Consider the following 15,105-nt stretch of genomic DNA (forward strand, 5'->3'; position numbering starts at 1 on the left):
TACTAGACCAAATTCGTTTTTTTTTCGCATTGTGTATAAATTTCTGTGGGGTTTCGTTTGATTATCTAACTGTGACAAACGGATTATTATGCAATGAGATATACGGGTTTGAAGCAAGATATGTCATAACTAGTGGTTTTTCTTGATAGTATTACGGTATATTTGGGTTTTCCAATAATGCGAATGAGAATTTCGATGAAAATTATGCTGATACAAAACTAGACAAATCAAGGAGTGAACCGAACCATTAAGCTTGTGATTTCGATAACTTTTTGATTCAAAATCATTTGATTGAATACCACCCTAGATGACCAAACTTCTATAATTTGTTTCTCACCTCTTTACTGTTTTTTGTGGTGTGTGTCTATGTTAATAAAATATTTTATACTGTCTATTGTGATCTACGAGTCTACGAATGAGATTAATTTTAACTGATTGTGAAACATGTTTTTCGTTATAGTTATGATGCATACATAAAGGTTACATTTCTTAAAAGCAACCTATGTACCCTGGGGGATCCAAGAGGCGTCTATGTTGTAAATGGTCTAATTCACTCATCACTGATCTTTCATTTCTTTTGGATATCCTTAAGCATCAAGCTTGATGTGAAACATAAATTATAAAGAACATTGTGTCTATATTAGAATCCACACGTATAACCTTTTTGAACATCATTAACAATATGTTTGATAAAATATGCTGCTCATAGATATTTGGAATAAAGCACGATGATCATGTCACGACATAATGGTTCTCACGATAATAATACATTATAGTGATGATGAATTCTATTTGTCTTCGTTAAATAAGAATTATGTTTGTTAATTTGGTAGTTTCCTGCTTTCATATAAGGTCATCGCACTTCTACATTCGTCATCCACAGTCAAACACTTGAACAGTACAACTCTTGGAAACTATAGCTTCCATTAAAACTGATGTAGCACCCAAATAAAATGCATATAAATCAATCTAAACATATAAACTACTACATTAGAAAGTGACAACAACATTACATGCAAGTCTAAAGAGGACACAAAGTAGAAGAACAAACAGATTTTGTATTTTCTTGGATAGAAAAGCATCTCATGAGTGTCTACTTCGTTTATCAAAAAAGAGAAGGAAAAAAAAAACTAGTACAAATGTGACAACTCATTCGACCGCTCCTGCAGTTCTAGTAACGTTCTCTCTCGTAATGCTTTGAGAGAATCCATGGAGAGAAAAAAGATTACCCTGTCTCCACAGAATCTTCTACTGAAACAACAAGACTCTTGTTACAAGAGTATCTAAAGTCCTTTACTTGGTGCACTCCGGTAGCTTCCGAGCATAGACAAGCACCATCATAAAATCCTTTGCCGAGGAACCTACCGATGCAGCAAATCGTTCATGGTTTGAACTTTTCTGCAGCCATAGATCCACGACATTGTAAAGCTTCAGTGTCGGGATCACCACCTCTCCCATACAACTTATCTCTATCTATACAAAAACCAACAAATGTCTATCAGTCTATCTATTAACAACCAAATGCTTGTTAGCACTAAAGAACTGATAAGATCCATAACTCAGCTTCCATTACATTCAAACGCTATATCCTCTACCGTGCCATAGTGCATATAAAGATGCTTACCTCAGCTTCACTCTTGATATCTAGCTTCCTCATGAGGTACTTTTGGATGAAAGAAACTGGAATATTACCATCCCTGTCATAGAACGAGATAGCGGCTTATCTTCCCCAACAAAATGTAGCGACAACACAGGATATATAAAACAAAGAATACTTAAAATGATATCAAACCTACTTTATTCTCAAAAAATTTGCTGGAATCTGAGGCAAAGAAGTTTCTCCTTCCCTGAAACCACCAAGCCCTTGTCAACACACCAAGAGAATAGAAATACTCTCACTTACGAAAGGAAAGAAAAAGTTTCATATATGAGAGCAAGAATCTCACTTATCATTGGAGGTCACAAGTGAGAACCAAACAGGACCATTTCTGCTCTCCTGTTTTGCACCTGACTCATCTGGCTGTGGCAAATTTCTTGAATCACCAAAAGTGGTTGCAGACCTTTTGCGTCGAGTCCTACGCAGTCTTTTAGGAGTAGCTGTTTCTGATGTTGTGGGATCACCATTGTTACTCTTCTCATCCTCACCTTTCCATTTGCTTTTCTGATCCTTAGTTTTGGTTTGATTGCGAGATGCAAGTGCCTGCTCAGATTTTGAGCCTGACCCTTGAGAAACAGAAGACTTCGGGGGCTTTGTCCTATTTGCCACTTCAACCAGAAAGTTTAAAGGTTTCCAATCCAGTTTGGAATCCCAGGGTTCATCCCCATCCTTGTTTTCTTTATTGGAGAAGGACTCTTTACGTGACTGCACAAAAAAGAAAAAGCAGACTTAAATGATGGACTACTTTTTACTTTTTAGTGTACCACAACAGAAGAAATATGTAATCAAAGCTTGTCAGATATGAAATGACACCAATACGAGAAAATAGAGCATTGCCGTGATCACCTTCTTTAACTGCCTTTTATTAGTGTCGGGTGAGCTTATGCCCTCTAGAAGCTCATCCCCAGAAGATTCTTCTTTCTTCACACTTCTCTCAGCCAAAGAACCATTACGCAACTCTTTCCTTGTTGCCGCTTTAGTTCTTCTTCCTGTTGTTCCACCTTGTGCTGACACCCTAGGCGTGCTTACAACCAAAGACGATATAGATCTCTCCTTTCTCTTTGTGGGTAAGGACACCATTACAGGAGCTTTCACCTTTTTCCGTTTCAGAGGAAATATTTTGGCTCTCAAGTCTTGCAAATTGTGGTCAGGCCTAAAACCATGGATAAAAAGTAGCTCCTTTTACATAGATTCTACAAATCTTCCATCAATAATACATAACGAGTAAGAAAAAGGAAAGTACAAATGAGATCCTATAAATATCCTATTTTAAATTCTCCTACAACATTTCTTAAATGAATTTTCTAAAGGGGATACAATTCATCTCACCAACAAAGTCTATGAAAAGGAGAAATAAGGAGCAAATCAAATTGATGACTGCTAAAAAAAAACTAAACAGAGTTTTGATGAGCTGAAACACAGAACAAGATTAGCTTTACCTCAGCTTCTCCAACGGGGTGCCACCGAGGTCAATATTGCATATAGGACAACTCTCTATCTCATCCTCTGTGATTTTCTCATAGATGCATTTCCTACAAACTGCAATAGGAAATTAAACCTTACAAGTTAGTTCATTACAGTAGAGATACGCAACTAATTAAGAACATGATTTGTATTAAATGTGACCAAAAATCATGAATTGATATAAGAAACACATAATTTGTGAGATACATTCATAGCCTATGACTCCCCTCCACCACATCCACTAGGGATAAACTAACAAGTATGCCCCCTACATAATCAACTATCACATCACATAGTATTATCATATATCCGCCCCAAACATGTCTCACGTGCATCACGAAACTGAGCTCATGTATGCCATCTAAGATACGTATCCCCAGAGACCAAATGCTGAATCCAAGTAACAATATAAAGCCAAATTGAAGAAAGATGGAGAAATTGAAGCAAACAGAATTGCCTATTAATTCTTTTTTTGGTCAACAAAAGAAACTATTCATTGACTCGACGACGAGAGGAAGAAGAAGAAGAAGAAGAAAGAGAGAGATATTTAACTAAACTGAGAGCTATAAAGATTCCAAATTGAGAAGAATTAAAGCAAATGTGAGCGAAATTCGAAACATTGAGGTGGGTAAACTGACTGACATGTGTGAAGGCACTCAGAAATAGTGGTGGCGTCACGGAGGATATTGTCGCAGAGAGGGCAGCTCAGGCATGCCCTCATCGTCTCCGTCTTCACCTTACTCACCATCTCTTTCTATCTATTGGGGCTCAATCAATCACTCGCACGTTTCCTTCCCCCCCCCAGAGCTGCATGTTGACGAAAAGCGAAGATGTGTTCGTCTATCTCTCTCTCGTTCGGTCGCTGGTGATGATCTGCGCAATTAATGATATGGTAAGAGAGAGAGATTGGAGAATTTGACGTACGATTCGGACAAAGAAGAGAAGAAGAGGCCGTCGTCGTCGTCGTCTATTAAAAAATTTTAGAGAAGAGAGATGTGACACTTTATTTTATTGGAACAAGGGTTTTGTTTGTGTGTGTTCTGTCTATCTATAGCTCCTCCCTCTCTCTCGTCGACAATAAAACGAGTGCTCGAAGACGTTCTCTTCTTTTTTTTTCTCCTTTTTCTTTGTGTTATTTATTGGAAACTAGGTCAAAATATTGTTATTTTTGTGTCTTTTTTCTGGTTAATCTAATTTGGAAAGTATAATTTTTTAAAAATGTTAAATGACATATTTTATTTATTTATTTGGGTGAGAAGTTCTTATCTATTAGTATGTATTATCCATGTTTTGAAAATGGTGGTAACATTTTGTATTTTAAGATATTCCTTATGAGAAAAAAGAGAAAGAATAAAGTATTCCAGCGTGGGTATGATGAATCTGGCGTACATCTAATGAGTGTAACATGCGAATCAGCGGCCAAAATATATGTGAGGACGAGATATCTCTAGGTTATAACGTCGCGTATGACAGGATGAGGGTCTTTTCTAATGAGTCTCTTGCATAGTTTATGTACTCAATTGACGCGTCAATGAAGTGTAAGGGTATATCAATATTCACACCACGATTTCTAGTAGCATAGACTATAGAGTAATGGAAAGATTTTTTAAAGAAACAGAGGACATATATACGAGATTGCATTTTCGTATGTGGCATCCTAATTTGATTAATCTAACCTCAATACAATCAGTCTAACATTCTGTTTCGACCCTAATAAAGTAAACATTCTATACACCCATACATTATCATATCATATCCTTCGATTATAATATCAGAAAATAAAACATAAACATACCGTTCTTCATGTTGCACTGATCCCTCATACTAAATCCTCTTTCCATTATTTTTTCACTCTTGAACCAGTCTTTATTGTGCTAGAAACCGACTTTAATGTACACCCAGTGTTATGAGACTCGTTCAGATGTCTGTCTCCTATAATATATACTAGATGAATACCCGCGCCATGCGCGGGCTTCTAGCTTACCGTTTTTTAAACAATTTTGCTACTAATTTGTTTTTTATGTAGAGTTTATCTACTTTTTAATTGTGGAAATCTTGAAAAATATAATTTTGATTTTGATTTTTTTTTAATATTTCAACTAGTTTTTTTCATTTTGCAATTGAATTATTAGATACATGAATAGACAACTTTGTTTTGAGAGCTTAAACATTTTACAATTCTTGTCTAAAACTTCTAAAAAAAAATTTCAAATGAAAGCTTGATCTAAGGTTGCATATTTTGTAACAAAATTTTTTTAGCTTCTCAGTTATATACTATATGAAATATTAACATTTTAATTTATCAAGATTGCAGCTTGGTTAACTCTTTAATAGATATAATTAAGATAGACATCTTCTTTTCATTTTAGCTATTCAATTTCTTGAATATAACAATAGATTTTTTTTTGTATAAGAATTTCATTAATTTTCTTTTTGACAACTTCTAAATATTAGAATATGAAAATCCCTTCCTCTTTGTCTTTGTATTTTGCTAAACCAACATTCTACAGTCTTATTTAATTATCTTCCATTTGATAGTGAACAAAACTTCAATCTTTTTCAAAAAATGTTTTTTTTAGGGACAAACTTTCATGAATTTCTTTACAATATTAACAAATATCTCTAACATTGCTGCACCTCTTCAAACTATTGACAAAGTTGTAACTCCTAAACCATATATCCATAGATTCATGGTTTACGCCGAGAAGAAGAAGTGATTCTTTGATTCAATCTCGATACCTTTTTTGTCTTTTGGTGATGCATCTACTTTTTTGGGACATGTTATAAGGCTCTCTAAATTTTTTATGTAAATATTGAAACTGTTTTATGATATAAAAAAAAATAAAAAACATGAATATGTCTCTTTGCTTTTAATGAGGATATGACATGTGGCACTCTCTCCATTACTGATGTGTTACTCAGATGGAGAGAGTTGGTCATATTTCATAATATAGATTTTACTTAGTAGTGCTTTGACGGGAAGTTAATCAAAAATTTGATGACAAGATGAAAAATACATCAACTAGCTAGGCTTTTTTGATAGCTTATATAATTTGATTTTCAAAGTTAGGTGTTAACATGATTGTAACACATGTCAATTATATCAATAAGATGTTGACACATGTCAACTGTATCAATTCTAACATTACAAAAAAAATTTGTAAAAGTTCTAAATCGATCATAAAAAAGAAATCAATATAAGAAGAAAAAAATTACATATTAACAAGAAAACATGAAAAATAATTTTAAATTTATTAAATTATTAACCTAATTTTGTGGGAATTAATTAATATATAAATTTCTTATTTATATAATAAGAGAATGTATATTTGTGTATTTTGATTTCCTATTTGTTTTTGAGCTACTTAAGATTGTGAGATAAATTGTTTTGTTTCTCAAAATCTATTAAATATTCAAAAATTCTATAAGAAAATGAATGGTTCATAGCTCAAAAACGATTTCTTAATTTCTCAGTTCTATCTAACTTTCTTAGTTCTATGAATATTTATACAGAGTATATAAATTAAGATGAGGGTTAAGCATTTTAAATTAATTAAATATCATATATGTATTTTAATATGTATTTTTCTCTTATATTTTTGATTAAAGTATATTATTATGAATTCCTATTTTTTTGAATCATTCTCAGCATTGTACCTAAAATAATAATAAAAAAAAACAATTTCAGCAGGTTAATAATAATTTTGAGAAATACCATTTTTTGTGTATCCCTTTTCAAAAATGTTTTATTCATCTATCAATTATCAAAAATATATCTTATTAAACCTAAAAAATTATGATGTTTTATAAGGTTTATAAGGTACTTGAGATCAAGATATATTTATTTATTTATTTTTATTACAAATCGTAATACAACCTTTTTTGCAAGATATCTGTTATTTTTTTTAATTTATCCAATCATATACTTTTTGCGGATTAACTGAGTCTTGAACAAAAGAACCATCTTTATCTTGTTTCTCTAAATAAACTCCATCTTCTCTTGCTCTCCAATCCCATAGACCTCCGTTTTTTTTATAACTAATAACCTTGAATGCTGTAAAATTCTGATAGTGTTTATAATTTGGTCCTTGTTTCAAAGTACACATAAAACGAGTTGTTGCAAAAAAATTAATGGTAAAATAATATACATAAGGTTGTCCAATTGGTATTATTTTTGGACCAATAACATCATCTTTGGAATAACATCTCATCCAAAGACTTTTGTTGAATTTAAGTTCGTTCGCAATCCTGACTCCGCCTCCTGATATATGGTTAAGCAAGCAAAGAGTTAAAACAAATAGAAAGACTAAAAAGTTTTTCATTTTTTCTCTAGATAAATGTTTATAATTTAGATTTTTTTTTTGTTAACTTGGTTTTCGTGTAGCTGGTAATTTATATAGACACATATGTATAACTATCGTTGGAACAAGATTTCTTTCAGTATTAGTTTCTAAGTTTTAACATATATGATATATATATCAAATGGCATAATATCTTTCATAATTAGTTTATATTTGTAAATATATCTTAAAATAAACATATTAGGTATATAGAGCTGTGCCGATTACGATAGCATATTGATTTCAAAGATATTGTTTTGTCCTAAAGTTTTGGTAGCTTATAAAATTAAGTAGTTATTATAGATTAGTCGTATATAATTAACATTTAATAGAATGTTAACAATAGAAATTAAATCAAATCATCATTAACTGCTAGAACAAACTAAACAAAAATATTCAAAAAACATCGGATATTATAGGTCCTAGATTTTGGAAACTAATAGAATTAAATATAATCTTCTGAGTGAATATAATAGCATATTCGAATTTATATACTACTATAATTCTTTCAAACTTTTTAAATATATTCTTTAATTAGCAGAATTAATAATTAATAGAAATGAAACAAATCTCATTATATCAAAAATATATTCCATTATTTAGTTTGCCTCAATCCCAAAAGCACAATTGGAATCATATTCTTTATATATCCGATCTTAATTTCCAAATGATCTTATTTTAACAGATTTTCTAAACTAATTCCATCACTACCTTCATTAACATTCAATATTTTCCTAATCCTATATCCAATTATAATTAAATTATGAAGTTTTGCTTGCTCACAAAGTTTTTCTTATACTCTATATAGGGATATATGATATTGTATATCTATTTCATTGCCATGAGTAAAGCATCTTCTCAACTCTAAATACGATACAAAGTGTCTTTAGAGAAAAAATGGCTACCACTTTTTTACTTAACTCCGTAAATTAATATTTTACAAAACCTTTGCATTCTACTTTCTCTAACATCTCTTTGCTTCTCACTATACTTTCTGAAATGAAACAAAGAATTCTCGAGTAAGTCACATAAGTCTCTATTTTAAGTTCTATCACTGTCAAATTTTGCACTTGCTTATGTTCTTTCGTTTGTTAAAATAATCATAAGACTATTAAATTTGGCTTAACTAAATATTCTTCCAAAATATATATCCTCTATGTTAAACTACTAACTGTTTCCTTTTATTAAATTTTATATGCTTATAAAGTATTTGAACAGAAGATTTTTTTAAGTTCTTATCAAATATAATCTTTTCAATTGTTTGAGGATGAAAGGGTTGACAAAAGAATGAATGATTTACTCTTTTTACCGAAATCATAGTTTATCCAGGTTAGTAATTAATGTATTTTAAACAAGTTTTAAGTAATACAATATATTCACATGTTTTCAAAAAAAATATATTATATTCAAATATAAGATTAAATTATCCTAACCATGTTTAAAAGGTAAATTGTTCTTATTGTACAGAATTGGGCTCATTTGAGCAACGTGCAGCTATACAAAATTGTATTATTATAATGGTCAAATTGTTAAGTTTCTTATACAATCTATGCTCTTATTTATTTGTTTATAATTACAACAAGTTCATTGAAATTTTATTGTTGATGCAACTACATGTTCTTCCCCAAGCAAGAAGCAATGGAGCAAAGGAATTTTGGATGATGATAACTAAGGGGGAATGAACACAAAAAAAAAAAAAACTAAGTAATTAGAATTTTTAAATGTGAAAATATTATCTTGAAGAAAATTAGACTTAACTATACTATTTATATATTTTTATTGAGCCAAATACTATGTATTTTCTTACTTAAAGAAAATAATACTTACATGTGTCACACAAGTTCTTTTTAGTAGGTATTATGGTTTTTGTAAATTATTTTTTGATAATTTTCATACTCATATATATATATCTGTAAATATTTACTCGCGCTACAGCTCATCCTAGTTAATTTGTAAAACAATATCAGTGACTTATTGAAACAACTCATCCATTTTTTTTTTCTTTTTAACATGATAATTAACTAGTCTTTCTATATGATATGGTTTGTAATAACTTTATTTACTGCCATGATTTATTAAACCAATTGTGATGTACATCTTACTCTACCTCCTCCAGGTCCTCTACCATTTTACACAAAGAAAACAATAGTTTAAAAAAAAAAAAACTTTATTTGTTAAAAAAGCAAAATAGAATTAAAAGACCCGTCAATACTGATGTACATAAGTTTTATAATTCTTTTGTTTTGTCTAGAGAAGAAGTTGGCAATCTGCTTAATCCGATATTATGTGAAAATTATAAAATGTAAAGGACCCTAACAAGTAACACCTAACACTTTTTGTTGAAAATATAAAAACTATGCTAATTTTTCTTTCTCAGATGAATTTTAAAAGGAACTATTTGTGCTATTTCTTTTTGGCCGACATGCTAATATATAGTTATATACTACTAAGTTTCTTCTTCAGAGACTGAAATTCTTTTCTTGTCTTATAGTATAGGACGGGGGAGAAAGAAAACTCCATTGAAGTGTAATTTTCCGATTGGGTGATTAGTATAATAAATACCGAAAGAAAGAAGGGAGAGACCCATCATCTATTAATGACTTACACAGCTTCATCAACGGCGTAATCACATGCCTTCACATGTACACCTGCCCGCACCTGATCTGCGTCCTTTTTGCCTCCTCGGTTTGCTGACTCCTTCGGTCCTCCTCACTAAAATCACATTTCACATACCAAGTTACCAACAGACCTAAAAATAAAATAAAATGATTAAACAATGATTAAAAACAAAAACAATGATTTTATTTTTCTATTAATTGAAAAAAAAGGAAATACATAAAAGCAAAATCCCCCGATGGTGCATGAGGGGAAAGCTCTGAATCTCTCCATCTCTCTAAACTGAAGCGAAGAATAGAAGAATAAAGCAAATCCCAGAAAGAGTTGTTTTGTTGTTGTTCATCGTTTTGGTCGGTCTTTTGCTTGTTGATCAAGCAGCAACGTTGTTGCTTCTTCTTCTTCCTGGAGAACGAACGAACGATCCAGGGTTTCCATGAGATTGGTATAGTTAAAGAGTTTATTCGAATTGCTGTATCTCTCCGCTTGATTATTCATGAAGCAAATTCGTCCATGGCAGAGGATTCTCTTCCTCTCATTGCTATCCATATCTGTCTTCGCTCCTCTTATTCTCGTCTCCAATCGTCTTAAGAGCATCACTCCCGTTGGTCAGCCCTTCCTCTCCCCCCTCGATCCTTCTTATTTTTTCCATTGTACCTGTACGATCGATCGTCTGGGATTGCTTTTTTTTTTTTTTTTTTATGCCTTTTGATCTTTGATTGAATCTCATAAAAATTCACCATCGCCTTTACTTTTTTGTAAAATTTTGTTTTGATTTTGGATTATTTTCTGGCAGGTCGTAGAGAATTTATTGAAGATTTATCCAGAATTGTAAGTCTGGTGTTTCCTCGTCTTCAATCTCTAGATTTCGCTGTTTTTCTTATCATTCGTAGATGTTTAAGATTGAAATTTCCTTAAATCCGATTAAAGAGCCTACTCTTTAGTTGTGCCAAGTTTTCAGATCTTATGATTCTTGTTTTATTTGAATGCTTTTATATAGTTTAGTTCTCCAGCAATACACTGTAGCTGACATGTATACACCATTATTCTGCAGAGATTCAGGACAGATGACCTTAGACTTAGCGCTATTGGACAGGTACGACGTTAGAAGTTACCGGAGTCATCTCCTTCAAAACCTTTTGACCATTCTTTTTGTTACCGGAGATATCTTCAAATCGGGGTTGAAATGGTTGTTTGACTTTGTGATTTAGGAGGATGGAGAAGGCTTCAAGGGGCCAAGACTCATTCTCTTCAAGGATGGCGAACTTAATTCTCTAGTAAAGGATAATTCGTCTGATGAAAGTGATGCTGGTGGGTTCATATCTTCAAATCTTGCTTTTATTTTTGCTCTCAACTCCTCAGATTTCTCATCTGTAGTAATCATCATGGGTTGCAGGTAATAATAATCACAAACACAGGGAAGAACAAGTAATAGTTGCACAGAAGGTGACAGTTGGCTCTGATGAAAAGGTGTGTGTATATATAAATTCAACCGATTTGAAGATAACATGTACTTGACGATTGCTCAGGGTATATTGAATCCTTGTATCAGATTACAAGACATTGTGGTCCATGTTGATTGTTTGATATAAGGAATAAATAAGCCAAGTTTTGCTTTCTATCAAATTTTTTAAGATTACATTTTTTTTGTTTGTTTGTTTTGTGTCAGGATCAACTTCTACCAACAGTCAATCAACTTGCTAATAAAACGGATTTCAATCCCCCTTTTTCTAAGGGTGAGAAGAACACAAGGGTTCAGCCCGATAGAGCAACAGATGTGAAGACAAAGGAGATCAGAGACAAAATTATACAAGCTAAAGCCTATGTGAATTTCGCTCCACCTGGTAGTAACGCTCAACTTGTGAAGGAGTTGAGAGCTCGGATGAAAGAGCTGGAACGGTCAGTTGGTGATGCGATAAAGGACAAAGATTTATCAAAGGGGTAAGCCACAACTCCTTGCTTCAAAGGGAGAGGATACCATGATTGTATTCAGAAACTTGTTACAACTACAACCTTTTACTGACAAAAAAACTCGGTTGTTTAAAATGACTCTTATAGTAACCTCTGGCATGATTGTTTCTTTCAGCGCTCTTCGCAGGGTGAAGCCAATGGAAAATGCGTTATACAAGGCTAGTCGTGTCTTTAACAATTGCCCTGCCATTGCTACCAAACTCCGTGCCATGAATTATAACTCAGAAGAACAAGTTCAGGCGCAGAAAAATCAAGCAGCATATCTAATGCAGCTTGCTGCAAGGACCACCCCAAAAGGGCTTCACTGCCTCTCAATGCGACTGACATCAGAATACTTTTCACTGGAACCTGAAAAAAGGCAGATGCCTAACCAGCAAAAATTTTACGACCGTAGTTTCAATCATTATGTTGTCTTCTCTGACAATATTTTGGCTTCTTCAGTCGTTGTTAACTCTACGATATCTTCTTCAAAGGTACCTTGCATCTCTTATATAAATTTCTGCTTGGTATTTATTATATGCTATGTTTCAAGTGTCTTCACTATATCGTCGCATTTACTTGAGCTTCAGCCACTTTTTGATCTGGCTTCTGATTGCTGTTTGCAGGAGCCGGAAAGAATAGTCTTCCATGTTGTGACTGATTCTCTTAATTACCCATCAATCTCAATGTGGTTTCTGCTAAACATTCAAAGTAGAGCTACTATCCAAATCCTAAACATTGATGATATGGATGTCCTGCCTTCAGATTATGATCAATTGCTAATGAAGCAAAACTCTAATGACCCAAGATTCATTTCTACCCTAAATCACGCACGATTCTATCTTCCGGATATATTCCCGGGTTTAAACAAGATGGTACTCTTTGACCATGATGTAGTAGTTCAAAGAGATTTAAGTAGACTGTGGAGCATCGATATGAAAGGAAAGGTGATTGGAGCTGTAGAGACTTGTCTTCCAGGTGAATCTTCATTTCGATCAATGAGCAGATTTATTAATTTCTCAGACACATGGGTTGCTGGGAAATTTAGTGCTAGAGCTTGCACGTGGGCATTCGGGATGAATCTAGTTGATCTTGAAGAATGGAGAAGAAGGAAGCTGACTTCTACATACATAAGATACTTCAACCTGGTACGCTATACACACACACACTCTACTGCACTTGCTCTCCTCATTTAACTAACACTAGCCATATTCCAAGTTTTCGAATGGGTTCTTAGATTTGTTTAGACGCCAGTATTATGAAAGACGTTATAATAATGATTGGGTTTTAGATAGCCTTTATAGGGGATGAAAGGTTTTGAATTTAGAACTCAGAAACATTGCTTTTAACTAGCAAACGAACATAAGGCAAACTATATAGTACTAAGAGTCTAAGATCATATCCTAGAAGAAGAGTGGTTACAACTTACAACCAACAACGTATCTTATCTTTTTTAATTATGTACATACATATGTGTGTAATGGCGTTGTAAACCTAACAACAGTTTGGGGGATATATTTTCTTTGGCAGGGAACAAAGAGGCCATTGTGGAAAGCTGGGAGCTTACCAATAGGCTGGTTGACTTTCTATAGGCAAACATTAGCGTTGGACAAGAGATGGCATGTGATGGGGTTAGGTCGGGAGTCAGGAGTTAGAGAGGTTGACATCGAACAAGCTGCGGTTATACACTACGATGGGATAATGAAACCATGGTTGGACATTGGCAAAGAGAAATACAAACATTACTGGAACATACACGTCCCTTACCATCACACCTACTTGCAACAGTGCAATCTTCACGCTTGATACGAAAAAAAAAANAAAAAAAAAAAAAAAAAAAAAAAAAATCAGACAACTTAGGTTCAGTTTTCAGATTCTTTTTTGTTAAAAAAGCTACTCAAGCATGTTATCAAATGTGTTATGATTCTTTAACTCACATATCAGTGTAAATCTTTGTTCTTCCTCCTTTTTCATACTTCATCTATACTTTTTTAGGTTACAGCAAAAGCAGATTGTTCACGTTATTTTTCAACCGGATTAAAAGATTGCGGTTCGGTTTATAAGCGTAACCTAAAATAAACCGATCGGTTTGTTTTAGTTATAAGTTGAACTAAACCCTAAATCGGTTTCGTAAAATCTCTCTCTCACAAGTCACAGCCTTCGTCCTTGTCCTTGGCTCGCTTGTTCTTCTTCCTCAATCGAATCGGGTTCTCTCATCTTCTCCCAATCTATTTGTCTAATCTTTGTCGTCATCTCACCATCTCGCGGAGTTCTTTTGAGCCGATCGCGTCTTCTGTGGTTTAGGTAATGCTCGATTTTAGATCATTTCCGTTTTTGGTCCTTGTAGTTATGATAATGGAAGAGGACGTGTACGCTCTACATGAGGATTTGATGTTCATTACTTTTTAGGATACAATGAATTTTTAGATTTTTTTTTTTGAAAACTTTTAATAATTCGCGTGTAAAATTACCCGAATGTTCGGAATTTTCTATTCGCTTTACGAATTCGAATTCTTTGGTTTTTGATTTTGATTTTTGATTCAAACGCATATCTGACTTGTGTGTGAATTTAAACATTGAAGAAGAAATGTTCTATCTAAGTGAGCTCGAACATTCACTAAGAGTGCCTCCGCATCTACTTAACCTCCCACTCGAAGATGCCATTAAGTCAGTGCTTCAGAATCTCTTCTTGGACAAGGTTTTTTTTTGCTCATTGCTCCTTTTCTTATTTCCATTGTCTGCTTATTTACACACACAGACAGTGGCTAATTTTATCAAAATTTTGTAATGAAAAAGGTTTTAGCAGATTTAGGGCTTTGCGTATCTGTTTACGACATTAAATCAGTAGAAGGAGGCTTTGTTTTACCCGGTGATGGTGCTGCCACCTATAAGGTATTTTCTTATTACCCATCTTGTTTTCTCATCTCTCTCCTTTTAACCTTGTTGTGTTGTTAATTTTTGTTTTTTTTTTTACTTGTGATTGTAGGTAGTTTTTAGAATTGTTGTCTTTCGTCCATTTGTTGGTGAGGTCATTGCTGCAAAGTTCAAAGAGTCTGACGCCAATGGCTTGCGCTGTGAGTA

The 15,105-nt window shown here is 33.2% G+C and overlaps 4 protein-coding genes across 5 annotated transcripts in view; 2 read left to right on the top strand and 2 right to left on the bottom strand.

Annotated features, from left to right (window-relative positions):
- On the bottom strand, positions 939-4,191 carry LOC104739239 (E3 ubiquitin protein ligase DRIP1). The gene is made up of 7 exons (XM_010488309.2): positions 3,764-4,191; positions 3,097-3,196; positions 2,504-2,810; positions 1,947-2,362; positions 1,797-1,847; positions 1,625-1,697; positions 939-1,473 (listed from the first exon to the last, which is right to left on the bottom strand). The coding sequence occupies exons 1-7, from the start codon at positions 3,867-3,869 to the stop codon at positions 1,294-1,296; spliced, it is 1,233 nt and encodes a 410-aa protein (XP_010486611.1). The 5' UTR covers positions 3,870-4,191; the 3' UTR covers positions 939-1,293.
- LOC104778591 (pumilio homolog 15-like) lies at positions 7,027-7,443 on the bottom strand. Its single transcript, XM_010503044.1, has one exon. The coding sequence runs from the start codon at positions 7,441-7,443 to the stop codon at positions 7,027-7,029; it is 417 nt and encodes a 138-aa protein (XP_010501346.1).
- On the top strand, positions 10,272-13,991 carry LOC104764754 (probable galacturonosyltransferase 6). Its single transcript, XM_010488348.2, has 9 exons — positions 10,272-10,682; positions 10,871-10,905; positions 11,129-11,170; positions 11,286-11,385; positions 11,471-11,544; positions 11,744-12,015; positions 12,161-12,518; positions 12,651-13,172; positions 13,555-13,991. Exons 1-9 carry the CDS (start codon positions 10,571-10,573, stop codon positions 13,828-13,830), a joined length of 1,791 nt encoding a protein of 596 aa, XP_010486650.1. The 5' UTR covers positions 10,272-10,570; the 3' UTR covers positions 13,831-13,991.
- The window catches only part of LOC104778505 (DNA-directed RNA polymerase III subunit RPC8-like), a 2,159-nt gene continuing 1,131 nt past the window's right edge, over positions 14,078-15,105 (top strand). Inside the window, exons 1-4 of one of the 2 annotated variants that reach the window (XM_019243326.1) lie at positions 14,078-14,328; positions 14,610-14,722; positions 14,821-14,916; positions 15,011-15,098. In XM_019243326.1, coding sequence (XP_019098871.1) covers positions 14,612-14,722; positions 14,821-14,916; positions 15,011-15,098 — 295 coding nt within the window. In that variant the 5' untranslated portion in view covers positions 14,078-14,328; positions 14,610-14,611. Of the gene's footprint in view, positions 14,329-14,606; positions 14,723-14,820; positions 14,917-15,010; positions 15,099-15,105 lie in introns of both variants that reach the window. The other variant, XM_019243325.1, reaches the window with a different exon arrangement.

This window comes from Camelina sativa, chromosome 3, assembly GCF_000633955.1.
Source record: "Camelina sativa cultivar DH55 chromosome 3, Cs, whole genome shotgun sequence".
In the NCBI taxonomy this organism is placed as follows: Eukaryota; Viridiplantae; Streptophyta; class Magnoliopsida; order Brassicales; family Brassicaceae; genus Camelina; species Camelina sativa.